At 38.7% G+C, this 22461-nt stretch overlaps 3 protein-coding genes across 9 annotated transcripts in view; 2 read left to right on the top strand and 1 right to left on the bottom strand.

The window, feature by feature from the left end:
- The window catches only part of dph7 (diphthamide biosynthesis 7), a 9789-nt gene extending 7293 nt beyond the window's left edge, over positions 1 to 2496 (top strand). For both annotated transcript variants that reach the window (XM_077561221.1, XM_077561220.1), the window contains exons 8-10: positions 530 to 595; positions 683 to 855; positions 1865 to 2496. In XM_077561221.1, coding sequence (XP_077417347.1) covers positions 530 to 595; positions 683 to 855; positions 1865 to 2271 — 646 coding nt within the window. In that variant the 3' untranslated portion in view covers positions 2272 to 2496. The remainder of the gene's footprint in view (positions 1 to 529; positions 596 to 682; positions 856 to 1864) is intronic.
- A 412-nt stretch (positions 2497 to 2908) lies between these two features.
- mrpl41 (mitochondrial ribosomal protein L41) lies at positions 2909 to 4332 on the bottom strand. 2 transcript variants are annotated; one of them, XM_077561230.1, is made up of 2 exons: positions 4132 to 4332; positions 2909 to 3508 (listed from the first exon to the last, which is right to left on the bottom strand). In XM_077561230.1, exon 2 carries the CDS (start codon positions 3473 to 3475, stop codon positions 3068 to 3070), a length of 408 nt encoding a protein of 135 aa, XP_077417356.1. In that variant the 5' UTR covers positions 3476 to 3508; positions 4132 to 4332; the 3' UTR covers positions 2909 to 3067. The 2 variants fall into 2 exon arrangements, with proteins under 2 accessions (XP_077417356.1, XP_077417355.1); XM_077561229.1 differs by lacking the exon at positions 4132 to 4332 and adding an exon at positions 3584 to 3904.
- Positions 4333 to 4549: 217 nt separating this feature from the next.
- The window catches only part of pnpla7b (patatin-like phospholipase domain containing 7b), a 31630-nt gene continuing 13718 nt past the window's right edge, over positions 4550 to 22461 (top strand). Inside the window, exons 1-20 of one of the 5 annotated variants that reach the window (XM_077561376.1) lie at positions 4550 to 4625; positions 5459 to 5540; positions 5640 to 5714; positions 5917 to 6004; positions 6583 to 6662; positions 8625 to 8716; positions 9543 to 9683; positions 11748 to 11907; positions 12013 to 12093; positions 12397 to 12525; positions 12617 to 12697; positions 14285 to 14405; positions 14478 to 14555; positions 15503 to 15585; positions 16317 to 16466; positions 17941 to 18018; positions 18154 to 18359; positions 18455 to 18586; positions 21754 to 21877; positions 21957 to 22146. In XM_077561376.1, coding sequence (XP_077417502.1) covers positions 5499 to 5540; positions 5640 to 5714; positions 5917 to 6004; positions 6583 to 6662; positions 8625 to 8716; positions 9543 to 9683; positions 11748 to 11907; positions 12013 to 12093; positions 12397 to 12525; positions 12617 to 12697; positions 14285 to 14405; positions 14478 to 14555; positions 15503 to 15585; positions 16317 to 16466; positions 17941 to 18018; positions 18154 to 18359; positions 18455 to 18586; positions 21754 to 21877; positions 21957 to 22146 — 2131 coding nt within the window. In that variant the 5' untranslated portion in view covers positions 4550 to 4625; positions 5459 to 5498. Of the gene's footprint in view, positions 4626 to 5163; positions 5182 to 5234; positions 5541 to 5639; positions 5715 to 5916; positions 6005 to 6063; positions 6663 to 7350; positions 7417 to 8624; positions 8717 to 9542; positions 9684 to 11747; positions 11908 to 12012; positions 12094 to 12396; positions 12526 to 12616; positions 12698 to 14284; positions 14406 to 14477; positions 14556 to 15502; positions 15586 to 16316; positions 16467 to 17940; positions 18019 to 18153; positions 18360 to 18454; positions 18587 to 21753; positions 21878 to 21956; positions 22147 to 22461 lie in introns of those variants that run through there. The other 4 variants (XM_077561377.1, XM_077561375.1, XM_077561378.1 and 1 more) reach the window with 4 other exon arrangements.

Here is a 22461-nt window from a genome sequence, read left to right as displayed (position 1 = left end):
AGACATTACTTACTACCCACCGGGTTACCAACCAGAGTCTTTTTTTTATCCGTATACGAAAGTAACATATATTTTTGAGAGTTTTTTTGCTGTTGTCGGAGAAAGCTTGGTAATATCTTTAGCTCTAAAACAGGCGGTTGGAGCGTACCCCGAAGTGTTGGAATTAGTTTCTCTATCATACTTTTAACTTGCAGATAATGTAAAAAATTTCCGTTTTTTATTTTGTATTTTTGGAGCAAGGATGTATATGATATAAACATATTATCTGAGAAGAGATGGTGGAGATGTGTAATTCCTTTCTGCTCCCACACACCTAAATAAAACGATTGGTTGTCAAGTTGAAAGTCGGGGTTATGCCATAGAGGAGAAAGCCCGCAGGGCTCCACTTGAGCTTTTGTAATTTCTAGTGCCTTCCACCAGGCACTCAGGGTGGCGGAAATCATTAGGTTTTTAAAACAATTGTGTCGCTTAATCGATGTTTATTTTGATGAACTAATAGCACAACATTTCTCTATCATTTGTCACAAAGGCATTCAATGGGTGTGTGCAGTATTCACAGCAACCCACATCGGGAACACATTCTGGCTACTGGCAGGTAAACTTCACAGTTCATAATAGATAATGCGGTACCTTATGTTTGCATTGTGTGTTTTTATTATCATGTGTAATTTTCCTTGCGCAGTTATGATGAGAAGGTTCTGCTGTGGGATGGCAGAAACATGCGGGAGCCTTTCAGTGAGAGTTTGGTAGGTGGTGGGGTGTGGCGGCTGAAGTGGCACCCCACTCACCAGCATCTGCTGCTGGCAGCGTGTATGCACAATGACTTCCACATACTTCACTGTCAACGGGCCATGGGTGAGTAGAAGGGTACATGCTACACAAGGACAGCCAACTAGATGTTACTTTTTAAACTTTATTTCTTGTCATGCAGAATTTTGCAAAAGCCACATTTTTGTGCAATTTTTAAGGGGTAGCTAGCAGCTCCAGGTGTAGCAACTAATCAATTATCAAATTAATTGACAACAATTTTGATAATTAATTGTTAAGAGCCCTTTTAAGCATTGTTTAACCCCCCCAAAAATCTAAATCCTTTGATTTCAGCCTTTCAACAGTAGTTTATCTCTGATTCTTGTAGTCTTATGTGAAAGCAGATTCATTATCTTCACCCATCCATCCATACCACTTATCCTTTGTGTTTAATTAAAATAACACATAAACATCTGCTTTTACTTTGTAAAATTATCAATATTTATGCCTGTTTTCTGACATGTTACATACTAAACCAGCCCCTCAATCAGATTTGATTCATGAAAAAAATAATAGTCAGATCACTCTATTGTGAAAATAATTATTTGGAGCTGTATGAATAACCTGTAGTTGAACCTGACACATACTCAAAATTGCTTGTCAAACTTGTAGCCCTTTGCAGTAAACAGTAATTGTAAAATAAATATTTTGCAATATTTTTTTCCCTCTGATTATTCAATGGAATAATCTTAACATATTCTAAAAAAATATTTGATGGGTTCAGCCATAACAGCAACTAACTTTTTTTAAAAGTATTATTATTGGTGCCTATATGTATTGGGTTTGCTATGTTTTGCTACTAGCACTTGAACTGTAGGAAGAGATACTGTAGAGACATAAAATTATAAGTCACAAGTCATATTTGTTTGACTCTGCTGATGATCGTATCAGCTGAATATAACAAACTGACCAACCTATAAATAGGCAGCCATTTTAATGGTGGAGAAAATTAACAAATCAAAATGCTATCTCTTACTACAGTACATGAAATGGCTTTGTAAGTAGTTGAAGTGTGTTGATGTTCTCTGAAAACATTTTGCATCTTGTTTTCTTCTAGAGTCCAATGAAGGAGCGTGTCCAGTTGTCGCATCCTACATCCTGCACAACTCACTGGCATATGGAGCGGACTGGTCTCGACTGTCCCTGGAGGAACCTGCTCCTCTCTCCCCTCCTGCTAAAGAACCAAAGGAATGCCTCGCAGATAATGGAGGACACCTAAGAATCCAGTATGAATCTCCCACTGCCAGCTTTGACACGTCCCTGGAGGATGACTGTGGCCAATATATCCCTGAGGGAATTGCGCCGCCGTCTACCAGCTTGAATGCAGGCGACACTGTCACACCTGATGATGCCACTTCATTGTCATTTCTTCTTGCAAGTTGCTCATTTTATGACCATATGCTTCACTTGTGGCGGTGGGACTGGGCACCAGTTGAGGCACAGCCAGCAAAAGATCATTGTTGACCATGCTATAAGGACTGACACACGTACCGTTTGATGCAGAATGTAACAACTTGTGTTCCTGTTGACTGACTTCTTAATGAGGGTTATTCGAATCACAAATACAGTACATACTGTGAAATGTTCTTAAATGGTGTAGCAACGATTTTAATACACACTTTCACCCAACCAACTTCCTCTATCCTTTTTTTCTACTGGATTGAAATTTAAATAAAACATTAAAGAACACAGGACAATAGATTTTTAGACATGTTGTAATTCTAAAAAGGCAAATGCATTTTGAATGTGAATACTATTAAATTTGTAGCCAGAGGGAAGTTCTTTGATAGTTTTGCTATTAATGAGTACAAAAATGTAAAGGATTTTCTGGTGCATGGTGTGTCAAAGGAAGCTTTTTTTTTGCAAATTTGTACCCAACATATATACACATCACTAAAATGCAAGTGCCATAGGCTGTAACTACAACTCGTACAATTTGGCATGATTCTAATCAGCAACTTTATCAATTACCGTTTTAAAATGTGTTCATTCTCAAGATGTTAACATTACTAACTTGTTGGCTCAAGATGTCGATCGTGAACAGAGGTACACAAATTTAATGATGGTGAATAAAATTCTAAAACGCTGTAGGCTCGGGACATTTCAGACTCATTCAGTTTGGTTTTATTGTACTTGATTAGGAGAGAGCGACAGATATAAACAAAGTATTGAGCACTGCAAAGGGTCCATAAGCCACTGTCACCAATTGTCATCGGAAGCCCTCCTCGCAAACGGATCTCTCGCGGACAGTAGGTTTATTTTAACGTACATAGTTTTTGGGATACAATCTAAACAACTTCCCCTCCTGTGTGGGTTCAAATCCATACTTTTCCAGTTGATCTTTGTCATAAATCTCTTCATCAAAGTCTTTCTTGATCTGAGGAGCCACCACCTCTGCAAACAGACTCTCTGCAGTCACTGGAGGCTCGGTTCCTTTTGGGCAGCGGTACGATACATACGGTTTGAGTTTAAAGCCATCCAGATTAGGGACCACGAACTCAGGAATCATTTCCTTTATTGACACAAACTTTCCGCTGGAGAGATTTACTCCAGCTGGCCTTGCACCTCTGCCTTTATTATGAGTCCTTGAACCTCGCTTGCTGGTGAATTCAGACATTCTGTCTGCTCCTCTTGTAAGGCCCCTTATCAATGTGGACAATACACCCATTGTGCCACAACAGTATATTCCAGAATAGAAAACCTGGAAAATGAAGAAACAAAACAGAAATGTCACAAAAAGTAAGATTACTGCATGAAATTATCTAAAATTCCTCACCGATCTTCTCAGTGTGAACATTGATATACTCGCAGAAAGCCATGAATGCAATGAATCGCACATTGATCATTAAATTGAAATTGGATAACTTCCAGTGTCAGCCCTTATGGTCTTGCACACGTTGTGCTGCAAATTGGCGACAGGCAAAAACGGAACAATAATAGTACCAAAAAAATCTTATCTTATAAATAGTATACGACTACAATGTAGCCTACACTACTTTCGTCCGTGTAGACATATTAGCAGCACTGGTGTGACTAGAAAAGGCATTGTCATTTAATTTCTACTCTTCCAAATATTGAATAAGGCAATTAATTAACCATAATCGCATACTAAAGGGCTGCATGGCAGACTCTGTTTGCCTTCTTATTTGAAACCACAGCTATATGTAGCTGGCTAGCTTGCTACTATTGTATTACAAATATGTGTCGCATTAGTTGATATTTACTCTAATCATTGAGGATAGTTTTAGTACACAGACAGCGTCTAATGAGTCTATCTTAATACTGTAAGCATTTTAGTGAAATTGTACAATTGACTCCACTCACCTTGAGCACGCGGGCGGATGAAAATAATGTGAACGACAGTCAAATGAAATGTCTGACGATTGGCCGAAAGGCAACAGTGTTCACCAATTAGAATCCAAGATACTGGCGTACACACGTTTGTGATCTACCCATATTTAGGGCATTAAGTGAGCCATAATCTCCGGCACATCTACCTTCAAAATAACGCGAAAGCTATCATTTTGAGCAAAAGAAGAATCCGAATGTTCATGATTCGTATTGCGAACACAAAAAAGTGAATTTCCCTTTCTTCCAATTATTTCTATTTACTTTGAACCATTTAATGGGGGGTGTCACACCCCCCATTAAATGCCACACCGTGTGACATGAACATTTCACCGGGAATAAACCTCGTCTTCAAATATCTTGGAAATATTAGTTTTATTTTGATGGGTTGGACAGGATATGCCAATTGTCCACGAATCAATCTAACCTTGTTGTTGTTATACGCATGCATTCACTAAAGCAGAAAGCGGGTACGTGAGAAATATTTGCTGCATTTCTAAGGAATTTCTTTACGCATATCTTACATTAACAACTCGCGCGTTTTGTTTGAACTTTTCTCTTCTTTCAAATACTTTTGCCTCATTTATCGTAGCGAGGCGGGGACCATAGCAGTGAGTAAACCGGTGGCATTGGCAGTGAACTGTGAGCTCCAACAGCCGAAGTTTTGCTTGCTTCTAAATTTAATGTCTTTTTTTTGCGTGCAACTATTAGATTAACTGCATATTTTACTTGTTTGTTGTTTTTGTGTTTTTCATGGAATATCGCAAGGGGCGCTGCGCAGCGCACTTGTCAACAACAAAATTGGATCATTTTCTGATTGCTCTGGTCTGAAGTCCATTTTAAATATAACGCAATTTTGTAGCCTTCCACACTACCCACAGAACTTACTGGGGTAGCCGTTTTCCCCGTGCGCTGTGGCTAAATCGCCCCCTTGTTCCTGGGATGGGTGCACGTAGAGGACACATGTCACGAAAGATTAACGGAAATTTAATAACGTCAACGTGAAAGGCTGGTCCCTGGTTCAAGGTTATATGAACAACAGATAAGCATTATTTGTTAGTAAATTCCGTCTGCCCTTTGCCCAATTTCGGAGCGGTTAAAGCTCATAGGACAGTCCACAGGAGGGCGTTAGTGTTTCTGGAGTATCTGGTTACTGACGCTCTCTGGGTGACCTATTTATTTTCCCTTAGGCAATTCTTTACATGACTTTACGTGAACCTGAGATTTGTGAAGCATATTACTCACATATACAAACATACAAATCGGCTACAATCCTGAAATGTCCTAATTATATCACACGTAGGGGTTGCCTTGCCTTGCTGTTGTCTAAACTTCAGTCAGACATGGAAAACAACAATGAAGACGAGACTTGCAGTATAAATCTGGTAGGTCTTTCATTGTGTTCTTGTCATTGCTCCACAGCAGTCCTATTATTATAACTTCATCTCATTGCACTGGTGTTGCGAATGTGCCTTTTGTTTCAGAGCCTGGCTCCTTTTGGGAGTGAGCTCAAGGCCAAGATGCAGCAGATTATCGAGGAACGGACAGAGGCCAACATGGTAAACACCCACAGTGTGTAAAAAGTTACATGAAGTTTTGTTCCTGACTTATTGGACTTTTAGAGACTTGTCTGCCCCTGTCTGTCTATCCGATACTTATTGTGGTGCAGAATTGAAAATGCTTATGATTATGGTATACACAAGTTGTGATTGTTTTATTGAAGAGCCGTTTGAATGTCATGCTGAATGTGTTTTCTTTTAGTGGACGGCCATTCTCATTGGAGCTGTGACAGTTGTTTCTCTTGTTGGAGGTGTGGTGTTCCTTCTCTACAGAAGATACAGGCTGTCAAGTCAGTATACCTTACCTCTTTTTTTGTTTTGTTTCAATCAATGTTAATTTAGATCGTAATATTTTTTTTATACAATAGCGTAGTGTTCATTTTCCAATGTAGATGATAATATTGGACAAATATTATAATTAGTACCTGTGATGACTCAGGAGTTTTGACACTATGAAAAACAAAGGCAAACATTTATTGAGGCTTGTATACAACAATGTGTTGTGATGAATCATTAAATAAAACCAACAATAAGCTTTTTTTGTGGTGAATTTCAGTGATTGACAACTGCCAAACAAATGAAGGAAAATAATCTATGGCTACCTTGAATGGATCATATATTTTGCCAAGCTGTATTGCATGCTGTTCTGATTTTGGCCTGACTGCGACGTTATTGTGTCCCTTTCAGACAGTAGTAGATTGCCACGATGAAAGCAGGTTGGGTCTTTAGGCTACTTTTTGTTGGAAGTAAAATTCTGATGTGGACGTGGAGCCTCGTCGTGTGGTGCATGAGTATAGCACAAATATCAGCACCAGCAGACTTCATAAAAACAAAAAATGTCTTAACAAAGGTTGCTTGTGTGTTTCAGAGGAGGAGGCAGGCATACCACATTACCGCTTTCGAAAAAGAGACAAGGTTATGTTCTACGGCCGAAAGATAATGAGAAAGGTTAGTATATTTACTGATGCCTATTTCTGGACACACCAGTTGTCCCTACAGTTTCCCAAACAACCAGTCAGGGACTGATCTTTTTTCTTTCTTTCTTGATCCCTCTTTTCTTATCCATATTATACATGTTCTGTTCACATCTCACCTCGTCCTTATGGCTGATTTGTAAATCCCTCCAAATTTCAATGATGCCTTGGGAGAAACCCAGGACTGTTTTAATCATTTCAGTGATCTCCTCAGTTGTATTAATGTAACGCCTTCTTGTAACTTGATGTATGCTCCATGGGAGCTGTCGTGTGTGTGTGAGTGTGTGTGTGTTGTACTGCATACACACACACGCATGATTCTCACAGCCGCCATCTAGTTTTCTGATTAACGTGGCAATAACGTTTGACTGTATGTATGATGCATCCAGTATTTTTTGTAGTGTCTGTTACATAAAAACAAAAACAACAACAACAAATCAAACTTGATGTCTGATCTCTGCAAGCTGTTATTTATGTAGTCAGAAGTTCCGCCTACACACTTGCTTCAACCAATCACAATTTTCAGTGTGCAGAATTTTTCGATTTTTGTATGTAAAAACTCGCTATTAATTTCAGTAATTTGCAAAAACACATGTCTTATAATGTCAACATACACTTTATATAATTGTAGGTCTAAAGTAATCGCAAATTATGTTACATAGGTCGCGCCATGCCTTACATGAGGCTGGCATGTTTCGCCGCCATCTTTCTGCTACGGATATCCAAAGGTATTATGAGTTGTGTTACTGCCTTGGTTGTATTAGATTTTTGTGTTGCTGCTTGGCTTGTGTCTCGTTGTGGTTTTGTGTCCACCTGTTCTTGTCAACCCCCATCAATTGTGTCTACCTATCAGCTCCCTCAGCCACTTACAGTATTTCACATCTGTCCAGGTGTTTCACATTGTCTCGTTATTTTTGCTTGTATGTAGTTCCCTTCTTTTGTTCAGTCTTTGTCGGATCATTCGTTTGCTTTTGTGTCTCTTGTAGTTCCTGTTAGTTGCCATGTCACCTTGTTCATTTAAGTTAGTCTGAGTGTTTCTTTGAAAATGTTTTTCCATTGTTTATTTTAATTTTTCCCAAGTGCCTAGTTATTTTTCTTTTGCAATTTTGGAATTAAATACTTTTTGGAGCATTATCCATCAGCCTTGCCTCCCTGCATTTGGGTCCTGAACCACAATCGATAACAGAAGAAGAACTTCACAGACATAGTAATCGGTGGTAAGCTTGTGAAGTATGGTCTCTCTGAGACACTGTAGTGCACATGCTTCAAAATGCACACACTTCAAACTTAGGTTGGGCATTCTATTAGTTCACCACTAGATGGCACTCAATTCTACACACTGTCCCTATAATGAAATTAATGTGGCAAACGAGATGTTTCCCTGGATGGGTTTTTGTGTAAAAACAAACAAACCAGGCAGACAAAAAAAAGACCTGAATAAGATTATATTTTAGACTTTGTTTTAATGGCGGAGTTGTTGTCCTTCTCCCCTCACTTGTTTGTTTTGTGTGTCGTTTCTTCTTGGTGAAGTACAGTATTTTCATTAAAGTTGTACTTTATTTAATTTCAACTGCACATCGATTTAAATGAGAAATATCATCAAATGTAAATATAATTGTGGGGCTGGAACAGATTAACTGAATTTTCATTCATTTCAATGGGAAGATTTACCTCTATTTAAGAACGTTTCAACTCACAAACAGGGTCATGGAACGAATTACCGGTAAATTAAGCCACCTCTGTATATGTGTAGTGAGGTAGCACTAAGTGAAACAAAATTGCCATGACTACAGATTCAGCTTTGAGTGTCTCATCTATACTTACAAAATGTTATGTAAAGACTCCGTGGTCAATGACTGATCAAATTTCAACATTTAAAATGTGCTGTACATGTAATAATTGTGTTTTGCTATCTTTTTTTTTTGTGCTTTTGAAGGTCCAGACATTGTCCTCTCCCATCACCTCGTCCAACTCCACTTCCCGGCAGAGGGTGCGGAAAAGGACCAAAGTCCTGTCTATAGCTCGCAAGTGAGTCACATGTTACTTTTTTTTAAATCTACAACTCAAAGAGAACAAACACATAGTCATCCAATCCACATACACATGCTCAAATTGTGGATTGGATGATTAAATTTCAAGTGACAAGGAAGACAAAAAATCTTATTGTTTACAATCTATTCTTTAAAAACAACAAATGAGGAGCCTGAGTAGTCATGTGGAAGAATCTACATAGCCTCAACAACCCGACACCTCCTCACGTTGGTCATAAACTTCTGGGGAATGTCATTGCCCTCCTCCACCAGCAAGTTATAAACCAGCTAAACTGGTTGTGCTGGTCAACTAAAACACCAGCAAAGGCCACCAAAAGGTTCTACTCTGTCAGTGCAGTGCAGCCGTGTACCCCATCTTCCCCAAGATCAGATCTTAGCAACCAATTTCCGTAAGCCGAATCTGGACGTCCTGAACAGGAACGTTCCTTCAAATGTTCACAATTCACTGTAGGTGACACACACACTGCACATGCTCAGCTGATCATCCCCAAAATGGGGCATCAGTTTAAAGTGAAATGAATCGGCTTCCCAGCGGTATAAAATGTATTGAAAAGAAGCATTGATAAAAATCTGAATTATTATTATTTTTGGATTATTTAAGAAAGATGTCATTCAAGGGGAACACATTTCTTGAGTAATTACTTCCTGTTGGGGTTTTTCTTTGGCTTTATTCAGCAAAATGTAATTTCAGTTCAAGTTGTTCAGGCTAAATTGTTTTACATTGCATTAGCAGTTGCATAGTTGAGGTGACAGCTGTGTGCGTGCCTGTCTGTCCATGCACATGTGCGCACATGTTTTTTCAGGATCCTCCGTATCCGAAGGGAGCCCCCATCCTTGCAGCCTAAGGAGCCCCCTCCTTCTTTGCTGGAGGCCGACTTGACAGAATTTGATGTGCAGAGCTCCCACCTACCATCTGAGGTGCTGTACATGCTCAAAAATGTCAGGTAAGTAGAATGATCATTTTAAATATTAACTTCATTTGTACAGCACATTTCTTTACTAGTTACAAAGTACTGTACAGTATTTAACTGTAGTAAAACAAAAAAATTACTTAAAAAAATTTAATGTATATATAAAAAAATAAAGTAGAAAAATTCCCGCCGAAATTTTGAATGGGACTGCTGACTCTTGTAAATGAGCTGAACAGTTTAAAAGTTAAAAGACTGGAATCGCTCAAGAAATGTGGAAGTTAACCATAATCAACATCAACTAAAAGTATCTTACTGTCCATAAAAAAATGTAAATGAGCTGAACAGTTTAAAATTCAAACGACTGGAATCGGTCAAGAAATGTGGAAGTTAACTATAATCAACATCAACTAAAAGTATCTTACTGTCCCTTTAAGAAACATGCACATTCACGCACGCACATTTGACTTGGAGACGTCACGTGCCCCACATTCCATTGAGATTGCATGAGAGAAGCACCCCTTGAACAAAAGCCTCTCACGACTTAACGGTTGAAGATACAGATTCAAGAAATGGCTCGTTAGAACGGCAAGGGTTTGGGGAACACGAGCATGTTCTCATTTTCTTAATCGGATAAAAAATGACCAAATGAGAGCAGGTTGAAAACTTATGATTTATCAGAAATGGAGAGAGGAAGGCGCCTGAAATTAACATGGCAGAGATAGGCGAGTTGGTCCGACTTGTCCGAGCTTAAAGGGAAAATAAAGGTACTAAATGACACCTTAGCCAAATAAAAGTTAGTTTGTCTGAAAGAAGACACTCGTGACTACAAAATGTGAGAATTTGACGTCTAGTGAGAAAAGATTGTGGCCATGGTGACAAGTTGAAGTGAAATTTTTTCAAATACATTATTTGGTTCCCGGCACTGGATGGCTAATTAGCCAACAGAGTGTGTGAGAAAGCTAATTCACTCACTGTCTTTGAACCCGCACAGGGGGGAGAGCTTTCATTCCTTAAAAAAGATTCCGACACTGAGCTAAAGATGGGAAAAATTCCTACAAAATGAGCTAAAATTCGTATCGGTCGGATAACGTATGCGCGCGCAGCGTGTCTTGGACAAAGGTGCTTGATGTGTGATTTTCTCTTCCCTTTTCCCATTCATTCCCAATGGGGAGTTAATTTGGGAGTTTTTTGGGAATAGCGTCGCCATGGTAACTGGGAATTCTTAGAAAAATAATTGTGCAGCGAGTCAGATCGAGCCGCATCGTTTGATACCTCATTTGTGCCGGTGCGATGTACGGTACGGGCCGCATTTTAGCGGAAAAATCGTGGAAGGATGATATAATAATAAACCACTGTCCTAGGTAGAATAACAATATGTGCCTGCTTGCAAGCAGTCCCATAATGAAACAACGATTTGGCTGTAGTAAAACAAAAATAAATACATGTATTTATAAAAAAAAATAATTGAATCAACGATTTGGCTGCAGTAAAACAAAAAAAGAATTCAAAAAATAAATGTGTGTGTGTGTATGTATATATATATATATATATATATATATATATATATATATATATATATATATATATATATATATGAACAAATTCAAGTTAAAGAATGGCTCTAAACAATTACTCGAATATTAAAATAGTTGTGGATTAATATAATAAAAATCAATTGGTTGTCAATTTATCGAGTAATTTTGACGCTCTGACACCTCTAGTTCATTCATTTCCATGTAAAATGACAATAAATTCATTGCATCATACACTCTCCAAACTGAGCCATACCATATTGAATCGAATCATAATCCCATTGAATCAAATCCACTTTAAAATTGAACCATCCTTGCATTGTACCACTCACTCTCCATGTATCGTGGTACGTACTGAATCGTCTTTTATTGGTGAGATAAGCTGTATGTATATATACTGTGTACACACACACACACACACACACACACACACACTATAGATGTTGTTATTATTATGTATTATTATTGTTCATTTCAAAAGTCCAGTGATTAATATATATTTCATTGTTGTACATAAATGCTATATATAATCACTATGATATCAGCTAGAGCCAATTTTCTATAGGGTGCTTGGACACTTTGAGAAGCCACTTTTCCTTGAGCTGTGCCGTCACATGGTCCTGATCCAACTGCATCAGGGAGAGGCTCTATTCGGCCCAGGAGATACAGATGACAGTATATATGTTGTTCAAGATGGCCGCCTAGAGCTGTGCATCCGTGAGAGTGTAAGACTACAAGACGGTCAATTATTTATTTATTTTTGTTTGGTTTCAAACAGCTTTTGGGAATCAGTGTGATATGATAATGTGATTCGTGTGTTTTTGCTGCAGGATGGTACAGATGCTGTGGTGAAGGAGGTTTTACAAGGCGACAGTGTTCACAGTTTGCTCAGTATCTTAGATACCATCACTGTAAGTCTCAAGCCATCTTATGCGTATTTACTTTTCAGGTCCAGAAAGTAAAAACCTTGCCACAGTTTGGCTTTAGCCATTGATGCTAGCTAGCTAGCTCCCTAGCAGGTAATGGAAGCTAGCTAGGGACCTAGCTAGCTAGCACCTGAGGCTACAGCCAAACTGTGGCAGTGTGTTTATCAAACACAAACTCATAATTCAACACACAAGCCCGAAAACATCATTCACAAAGTATTCTATATAGTAGAACTAAAATTCAAAGCATTTAACTTTCTCAACGCAATTATTTGATTGTAATTTTAGGGCTACCCGGCGCCATACAAGACAGTATCTGCGAGGGCTGCTGTCCCATCCACGGTCCTGCGTCTTCCAGCGGCCGCATTCCAATCAGTCTTTGACAAATACCCTGAAACTCTCGTCCGTGTTATCCAGGTAAGGAGAGAAGTGTTACAAAAAAAAGTTTAGAAATCCTGTAGTGATTTGCAAGCAACAGATGTTACACATGCTCCTGTGTCATGTGTAGATCATCATGGTGCGTCTCCAGAGGGTGACCTTCCTTGCGTTACACAACTATCTTGGCCTCACCACTGAGCTCTTCAACACGGTACTTTACCCAACTGCCCACCTGACTTCTGTCAAAATGGCCTTGCTTTCATATTCATAACATTATTTAGTTGTTTGCAACCTCTTGTTTACACTTTTTGATATATAAGAAATAATTATTTTAGATGTTTAAATTAGGTGTAAACAGTCCACACATTAATTTTGATTGAATTAATGTTTTTGTTTTAATGTTGGGCTGTAAATTTAACATTTCGGGCTCTCTATTCGTAGAGTAGCAGTGATTTTTGTGTGGAGGCAAGCCTCAATGCGCTTATTTGGGAATTTGGTTCATTTCTCTGTGCCATGCAAAATATTCTGGTGTGCTAAGGGCGTTTCTTTTGACATGCGCCCGGCGCATCCAACAATCTGCTGTCTGAAAGTAGACTAACCTTTACATCTGCTGGAGCCACATCTAAGTATTGGCGCAGGTAGTGTAATCCGACCTTGGTGAATTTGATCAAGGAAATTCTGAGTTTGTGGTAATGTGAGACAGATGTCATTGTATTTCATTATACGACAGCCAGAGCATCAAATCTCTGAATCATTGCAGAAATCAATTACTGTAATTGAAAGCATTATTATTATCATAATTTTCATGATCTATTTTAGGTGTAAAAATGAATGGATTAATCAATAACTAATAGACAATCACATTAATTGACAACTCTATACTCTCATTTCTGTACTCTTTCATGAAAGCAGACTGATTTTAATAAGACATTTGCAAACATCTACATTTGCTTTGGAAAGCAATGATCAACATATTTGTCTGATTTCTGACTTAAGCAAATCAGTAACTGAATCATAATCATTTTATGGAAAAAAATAAGTCATTTTAATCTAATATGAAAATTAATTTATTTGCAGCTGTAGTCATTGACATATGGTTGACCTGAAGTAGCTTTAGATACCATAATACTAGCCCTTTATATTAATCAGTACCCAAGGTGAGGTTCTCAGCTTGAAAAAAGTGTACCTGACTCATTCTTGTATGATAGTTCTTCATTATTTGGTTTTGTATAATCATTAAACAATAACGAATAATAAACAGCAATAATTGATCAATAAATCATAATCCCAAAAAGTGTTTTGCTGTAAACTTTTAATACAAAAGACATTTTTGATTTTTGACAGCCCTGTTATGTATTTGTCAAATTAACCCACTGGCCGCAGTACATCTCCATGGAGGGTGAGGGAGGGCGGCGGGGCACACACTTGATTAGGATGTAGGGCATTTTCCAAGGAGACCAAAACTACATGAACAAGGGTGATTCCAGCCAAACGACTGTCATTCAGACAGAGGTGTCTCTCCAATGTATGACCACTGTCAATTTGCATTCCAAAAGAGTCATACCATTCTTGGATGGGGCGTCCCTCTCAATTTGAGGGTAAATGCTCAAGTTTTTACACCACTTGACAGGCTAGAGCTGTCTCATCTATCGGACGAGAGGCGAAATGTTTTCTAATGCTAACTTGAACAACACAGTTGTGATCCATTCAATGCCAATGACCTGCATGAATTAGAATATTTGGGACAAAAGGTAACAGCACACGTGGGGCTGTTTTGATTGAAGTTGACATGTTTCAGGATAGTCAAGCCATCTCCTTGGTGTCAGTGGCTCATGTCTTAGGAGAGGGTCATCCACACAGAGGTCTCCGCAGGCAGACTTCCCACTCGGATGAGTTGGGCTCTGAAAAAGCAGACCCAGGTTAGGGAACACAATATGCAATTTTATTAATGTCGGCATTTTTGATTATCTCATGTTTTGTTTTTTTAACAGAAAAGACCAACATTTTTGAAAATTCAAGTTCAAAATACAAGAAATCTCGCTCGCTGTCAACCCCACTCGCTGTTACAGGTAACACTGTACCTCATTCATTCTTTTCTACAGTAGGAACATGCAGTTCACATTTTGGTTGGTTCATATAAATTCTTTGTCAAGGGATCCGCTGTATTCTGGAGTTTTCATTAGACCTCAGATGCAATGTTGTTTAAAGATTGAAACGGGGGTGTGAGTATATGTTGAAAGTACGATTCAAAGCATGACTCATCACTTTTTTATTATTTTACAACAGGAAATGTTGTCAAGCTGTGTACGTGGAAAATGTTGTCTTTTCACTAAAAAGGAACAGTTATTGAACAGAAACATGATTATAGAGATTTACAGATCTGTAAAAAGGTCTTAGGCACCTCAAGATATGTTGCTTTAGCTATTTTTATTGGAACAGTGAGAACAATTCCTTGTTTTGTTGTTTGAACTGAAAGCATGGATTTGACATCAAAAGATGTGATAGAAGTGATCAAAATTTCTGTTTTTATTTACAGCAATTTATATTTGGTGGACAATGGCAAAAATAAATAAATAATAATAATAACATTGTTTTAGTTTCCTTATCATGCAGAAAGAAAATGTCTCAAAATACACATCCAAGGAGCTAATCTGGGGCCACAAGTGGAAGGTTGTAGGACTCAAATCAGATGCGAAGCCAAGATTGATTGATGATGGTGCCTGCCATGATTATAGTATTTTAGAGGGTGGGCACTTCCTTTGTTTAAATAACTGTACAGTTATCTGTACCTTTATCAAGACCCTCGCAAAATTGAGTAGGTTCTTCTTCTTCTATTTTTTTGTATTGCCTGTTGTGGCCCAAGGCCAATGTTTCAGTGAATTTTTGAAGGAATGTTTTTTTGTCTAATTCACCTTAATTTACACTGTCGAAAATATTTATGTGCTGGAGTGGTATGAGCAATTGTTTTTCTGATATGACCTGGTCATACCAATACATGTGTCTGTTTGTCATGCAGGTGAAATGTCTATGGCTCTTAACAGAGTTTCTGAACAGGATAGATTTGCTACTGAGGAGGCTGTGCCCTCAAGTCCAGTAAAGGTAATCTCTTCTTTATTCTTTCTCAAAAATTACAGCTTGTGGGCGCTAAATTGCATGTTCTATCAGTCGAACAAGTTGTAAGCTCTGTTGACAACCAGTTTAGAAATGGTGGGGTCCGCCATGTTTGAAGAAGGTTTATGGGCTTTAGGTAGTTGTGATGGGTTTCACCACGGCGCTTTTGGATGAGCGTCACAAATGCAAAATCACGTGATGGAATTGGAAGTGGGGACGTAGGGGTGGGGGTGGGCTCAACCTAGTAAATGAACTAAATAGCAATTTTGTCCATTTGGCATAAGCAGTCCTGGGTGTAGATCAGTAGATCTGCTTTCACATCTGTTTGAGTGGGCAAATCAAGTTTGTGCCTGTGTTTTTACCATGCACAAACCTTTAGAAAATCAGGCCCAATGAGGACCTTTTTGGATGGGCTTTGTGTCTGTAGGTATATGTAAATACACTACAGTATCATCTTGAGATAAATCAATTTAATCGCTGGTAACATCAAAAATTTAGTAGATCCATCCATCCACTGATTTTCGATAGAATTTGTGTCACGGGTGAGCTGGAGCCTACTCAACTGATTTTTGGCGAGAGGCAAGGTATACTCTAGACTGGACGCTTATTTATTTATACATTTATAAACAACCATTCATTCTGTCATTCACACTTATGGGCAAATTTGAGATTTTAGACTGAATGTCATATTTAATTCATTACGTGTCTGATTTTTGCAGTCTATTTTAAAGAAGACTGTGACAATGCAACAGAGTCCTTCGGTAGTTTACCACTACAGTGAAGCTGGAACAGGAAATGACCACCATAATAAAGTCAACGCCATTTTCCAAGCTGCCAAAAAGGACCTGCTGCAGGTCATCCAGCTCCAGGTAGCCCACAAACTAAATATTTCATGTTGCTGTTTGTAACGTGTACTGTAGACTTTTTGAATGTTCAGAACCAAATCATAGTTTACAAATGAGGGCCTATGGACTGCGAGTGTTTGCAGTTTGCAACTAAAAATAGAGCTGTGAGAATGGCAAAGTGTGACAAAATACAGTAGCACTCAACAAGGCAATTTACTGTTTAAAAAAGATGGCTGTCAAATTATATCGTGTTGACTAATGAGGAGAGATGTGTCGGCATCATATCACACTTACATCAGACCGTAAGTTGCCGAAAAAACATTTGTAACTGAGTACAGTAATTTCTGGACTACAAGGCGCACATGACTATAAACCGCGCGGGCTAAATTTGTGGAATACTCGAGTTTGTTACACATACAGTATAAACCGCACCCAACTGTAAGCCGCAGGTGTTTTAATGTTACTGCACCGGGTTCCCGCTATTTTCTTTTCCATACTGAGGCAGCAAATTATCTCGCTCTCATTCTGTTTCTCCTACTGTATTTGGGCTCACTTGGTTTGTTTTGCACTGCCTGACGCTCTTGCGCTTCCTTTATAGTGCACCCCTTTGTGATTTGATGGATAAGCCGTTCATTTGTATTAGCCGCAGGGTCAAATGCAAGTGAAAAAAGTAGCGGCTTGTAGTCCAGAAATTACTGTACTTAGATTCCACCCATCAATTTGTTGACTGACAGAGGCCTCTTTGTAAGGCATCTTAATGATGGTTGTTTCGCATCCCATTGAAATATCCAGTGGTATGGCAACTTTCATTTTCTTTATTAGTTTATAAGAAGTTATTGTTACAACATTGGAAAAATACAGACCCTCCAGGAATAAGTCAATGTTTGTGATGTTTGTTTTTTGTGTTGTGATTAATTGTATTTCTCTTGTCTAGATGGTCTTTGGTAGACTGTTGGTCAGATTCTTTGTCTTTTTTGTTAGTTTTTTGTTTTTTTAATGAAAAAAAAAGAAAATCTGTTCAAATAGGAATGTACAAAAGTTTATATAAAGTAGGCGTCTTCTTTATGTTTCTGTTTCTTTATTTTCATTTGAGCTGGGAAGTATTTGATAGATGGTGTAGGAAGTTAGGTTTATATTTTGTTCATTATTTTGTACTTTCTTTTCTTCTTCTGTCCTTTTTTATGGCAAAATATAAACATTAAAAAAAAGTTAATTCAGCTTCTCATTAATAAATAATATGAATTCTGTGTAATTAATTTGTGTAGTCTTTCATGAAAGTGGACTGATTATTTTTGTGCTGAATAAAAATAAAACATTGCTTGTACTTTGAAAAACAATGATCCACATTTTTCTGACTTTTACGGCCCAATCCAATAACTGAATCATAATTGTTTGTGCATTTTCTGCACTGTCAATTTGAAATTTCATTTTTCTTTTTATAAAAAAAGGGATGGAAATTAAAACAGTAAAAAATGTTGTGTCTGTTCAATTTTCTCAGGATCCTGATCTACTGGAGGGTAGGGTGACCTTTCGTCAAGTCAAAGCCAATTCAGTTGTGGCCCACCAAGGAGACCAGGTTTTCAGATCAGCACTGTAGTGTATAAAATAGTACAGTTTATTAAATACTGTATTATGAATTTTCCAACATCCCAAAATGGTCTAATTGTAGGCATGGTTCTTTTCTTATTGGTTTCCTTTCCCTTACTTACAGGATGTGAGTGTGGCCTTTGTCATCTCAGGTTTACTCCATGTGTACCAGCGTATGATTGACCGTGAGGAGGAGACGCTGCTTTTTGTGACCCGCCCAGGAGAGATGGTGGGACACCTAGCTGTGCTCACGGGGGAACCGCTTATCTTCACCACACGTGCTCACAAAGACTGCACCTTCCTCTCCATATCAAAGGCTCACTTTTATGAGTAAGGCCATGCAAATAACTTTCTTGTCGTAATGGTTTACCTGAAGCTTTATTTAGCAAACAGCACTTTTTTTTTTCTTCTTTTTTTCTTTACAGGATAATGCGCGAGGAGCCCAGAGTGGTGTTGAATGTAGCTCACACTGTGGTGAGGAGGGTGTCACCCTTTGTCAGGCAGATTGACTTTGCCTTGGACTGGATGGCTTTGGAGGCTGGCCGTGCTGTTTACAGGTACGCCTTGAAGGCCGTGATGGCCGTCTTGTGCTTTTGGGCTATTTATTTAGCTTTGGTTTATGATTTATGTTTCATGTTCACAAGTTTTCTTCTTTAAAGACCTGGGTGTACAGTATAAACTAATTATCTGGAAATGGAGAGAAGGGGCATATTTTTTTTAAATTGCGTCCATCACTATTTGGCTTATGTTGAAGACTTTCAGTCTTCTGCTGTCACTACTGTATTTGCAAAAGCTGTCATTTAAAATTCAATTTTGAACATCTTAATGTCCATGTCAATCTGACACTACACTAAGAGTGTCATTAATAACCCTCTAAATTTGAATGATTGAATTTTCAAGCATAAAAAATGAGTTTTTAAAATCATGAAAAATTAAGATAATATTTCAGCGCTCAAATGCTTCTTTCTTCTACATCTATGGAAATATGTAATTTATGAAATTAATGTACGGGTAATGTAATTACGGACAAACCAACATGCTGCAATTAATACAATATCTGTCAAATTAATGCTTTTGAGCCTACCAGTGGTGTCACAAATCTGAAAGTTTTCTAAAGCTCTATGCTAAAATATATTTAAGAAAATCAATATTTGCTGGTGAATATGTGACTGTGGTCTCCAAACCACAACCCGGCGACCATTTGCTGCCCACGTTCATCTTTTAGCGTCCCACGGCAACTAACTTTTGACTTTTTTTTCTGAAAAAAAGAAGAGAATAATAATAATGATAATTAAAAAAAACGGGTGAGGTTCGGGCGGGCAACATTAAAAGTGTAGCTATCAAAAGCTGGGTTGACGTGAGTAAGGGGGACTACCACTATACTCATGAACGTTTTTAGATTTACAAAAACACAAATAAATTTACAGCTAAAATAGCAGCAGAATTTCTCTACATAACGGTGTGGAGAATAAAGATAATTTAGATTCAGAAACTGTAATATTAGTTTTCCTCCACTTTCTGCTTAGTGTCATGGGCTGATTTGTGAGCATATCACATTAAGATATAGCCAGCTACTCTGCAGATTGTTATTGTTTTGGTTCTGAATGTGGAGATGGTATTCAGCTACTGCTCAGTAAAAAGGGGCTTATCTATTCAAATGGAATAACATTATTACCTTTAACGGAAAACCTTAACGAAGTAAGTTTTCAAATAACTTATATAAACAATGTGTAATTGCTTGATTGTTTTTATTGTGTGAAATAAGTTAAAAAATTTTTTTAACTGGCCCTTGCATCATTCTATTTTTCTATATGCGGCCCATAGAGTATGAGTAACATAGGGCCAAATTCACAAAGAATGCGCTACGTCCACTGATAGCGCCATAAATTGCTCTTCATTTGCTCCCTCTTAACGTACTATTCACAAAGGATATTGCTCTAATTATTTAACGGCGCAAACAGGCCCACAAATTTTGACAGTTGGGTGCAGTTTGCGCCTGATTTACCACACATGGCAATGCTGGATTGGCACCAATAACACCGTAATAATAATAATGCATCGGATTTATATAGCCCTTTTCTACACACTCAAAGAAACTTTACAATAGAATGGATACATTATTCATGCACGTACACGTTCACACTCTGGTGGCGGTAAACTACTTTAGTAGCCACAGCTGCCCTGGGGCAGGCTGGCGGAAACGTGGCTGCCATTGTACACCTACGGCCCCTCCGACCACCACCAAACATTCTTACCTTCCATACACCAGTGGCACCATGGCAGAATACTAGCAGTTGAGCGAAAGATGAAGTTATCAGAAAGCGAGCTTGAACAGAGGAGGTGCAAAAGCGTGAAAAGATAGATGATACAAATGGCTGGCCTTCACAGTTTGCATTGTCCTTAACGGTAGGGTCTTAAGTTTTCCCTCAGCAATAAACACTTCATAATTACTGGATGTTAACACATGAAATCCTTCACCTCTGGGCTTCTGTTAATGTGTGGTGGTCATTTTGTCATCAACCACCACCGCCCAGACTGTTTGTTGTGTTCTGCAATAAGAGGGACTTTTCTGGGCGGAAAGTCAATATTTATCCCTCCAGCCAATCACAGAGCAGGGGGCGTGTTGCTGAAGGCAGGCGCAATGTTGACGAGAAGAGTGGAGAGTTGAGCCATGGGAGAAGTCCATTTTGAATTGTTTGTTTGCAAACATCCATCCATCCATTTTCTTGACCGCTTTTCCTCACAAGGGTCGCGGGGGTGCTGGAGCCTATCCCAGCTGGCTTCGGGCAGTAGGCAGGGTACACCCTGAACTGGTTGCCAGCCAATCACAGGGCACACAGAGACAAACAACCATACTCACAATCACACCTATGGACAATTTGGAGTGTTCAATTAACCTACCATGCATGTCTTTGGAATGTGGGAGGAAACCGGAGTACCCGGTGAAAACCCACGCAAGCACGGGGAGAACATGCAAACTCCACCCAGGAAGGCCGAACCCGGACTCGATCTCACGTCCTCAGCACTGGGAGGCGGACGTGCTAACCAGTCAGCCACCGTGCTGCCTGTTTGCAAACAGAAATGGTCAAAACTTGAGACCCCACCTTTAAAAAAATAATAAAATGAAATAAAACGTGTGCATGTGTAGGTCATTGACAACAAGAGTAGCTGGTGTCTGTTCTAAAAAGAGATTACCATTGATGGGACACTGTAACTTGCTAAGAAGAATTTCTAGGTACATTTTAGAGCTGCAATTTTAATACTGCAATACCGTGATATTTTCGCCCCTGATATCATAGCATCAGAATGTCGTAATATAATATTAGCACATGCTTAGTGGTGACTTCGAACCATATGAAAACACAGTCGATACAATTTTTTATATTCTGCTACATAAATATATAACAAACATTATGCCACTAAGATACAAATAGTACCCACATTATAAGTCTTCTTTCATCTCAATTAAAAAAGAGGTGGCTGTTAAACATGGCAACACAGCGTGCTCTTGTCAGTGTTCCAGCTTATTATAGGGGTCCGGTGATTTGACCTGTTGTCGCTAAAGTGGCTCCCCCCTTGATTTTGCTGTGCTAATGTGGCTCCTGTGTAAAAAAAAAATATAGAGAGAATCACTGCTTTAGTTGCTTTGACCCATAGTCTCTTTCATTATCATGTTGATGCTTGTGTGTGTAAAGTATAAATGATATCTTCTGATTGGATGTAGACAGGGAGACAAGTCCGACAGCACCTTCATTGTCCTCAGTGGCCGTTTGCGCTCCGTCATTGCAAAAGATAATGGGAAGAAGGAGCTCGCAGGAGAGTATGGCCGCGGGGACCTGATTGGCGTGGTAAGTGTTCAAAAATATTCCGTCCTTAGATTGTTTAGGTAATGAAGTTGACAATGACAGGTTGTCTTTAAATATCCAGGTTGAGGCTCTGACCCACATGAACCGAGCCACTACGGTCCACGCTGTGAGGGACTCTGAGCTGGCCAAGCTGCCTAAAGGAGCTCTTAACTCAATTAAGAGGAGATATCCTCAGGTTGTCACTAGACTGATTCATTTGCTGGGACAGAAGATCTTGGGCAATATGCAGCAGGTCAATGGACCCCTGGCTGGTATGTACTGTAAAAGCTGTATCACTTTTTGAAATAAAAAGAGTAGATTTCTAGCTAAGTAATGTGGCTGTGGTACTGTATGTAATAACTTACAATATTGGGGGGCTTTGTGTTAATCTATCTACACTACTAGTATTAATTAGTGGAAAATGAGCCACTACGCAGAAGTCTTTGAAGAGAAGTTATAGTTGCACACTATGTTATAATAAATATGCTTACACATAGACCAGAAGTACACTCATGCATAGGATTCCAATGGAATCATTCCATGCATATCAACTAATGGTCATTTCAAATTGAGGAGACTAGACACAA

Source organism: Vanacampus margaritifer, chromosome 3 (assembly GCF_051991255.1).
Source record: "Vanacampus margaritifer isolate UIUO_Vmar chromosome 3, RoL_Vmar_1.0, whole genome shotgun sequence".
NCBI lineage: Eukaryota > Metazoa > Chordata > Actinopteri > Syngnathiformes > Syngnathidae > Vanacampus > Vanacampus margaritifer.
Note: the sequence above shows the minus strand (reverse complement) of the source record. Positions and strands in the feature narration are given on the sequence as shown.

Bases quoted from the DNA above. Each gene is read 5' to 3' on its own strand.
- mrpl41 (XM_077561229.1), bottom strand. From the start codon at position 3,646: ATGTGCGATTCATTGCATTCATGGCTTTCTGCGAGTATATCAATGTTC. The intron at 3,509-3,583 runs GTGAGGAATTTT...TTCATTTTCCAG, and splicing joins TGTTCACACTGAGAAGATCG to GTTTTCTATTCTGGAATATA.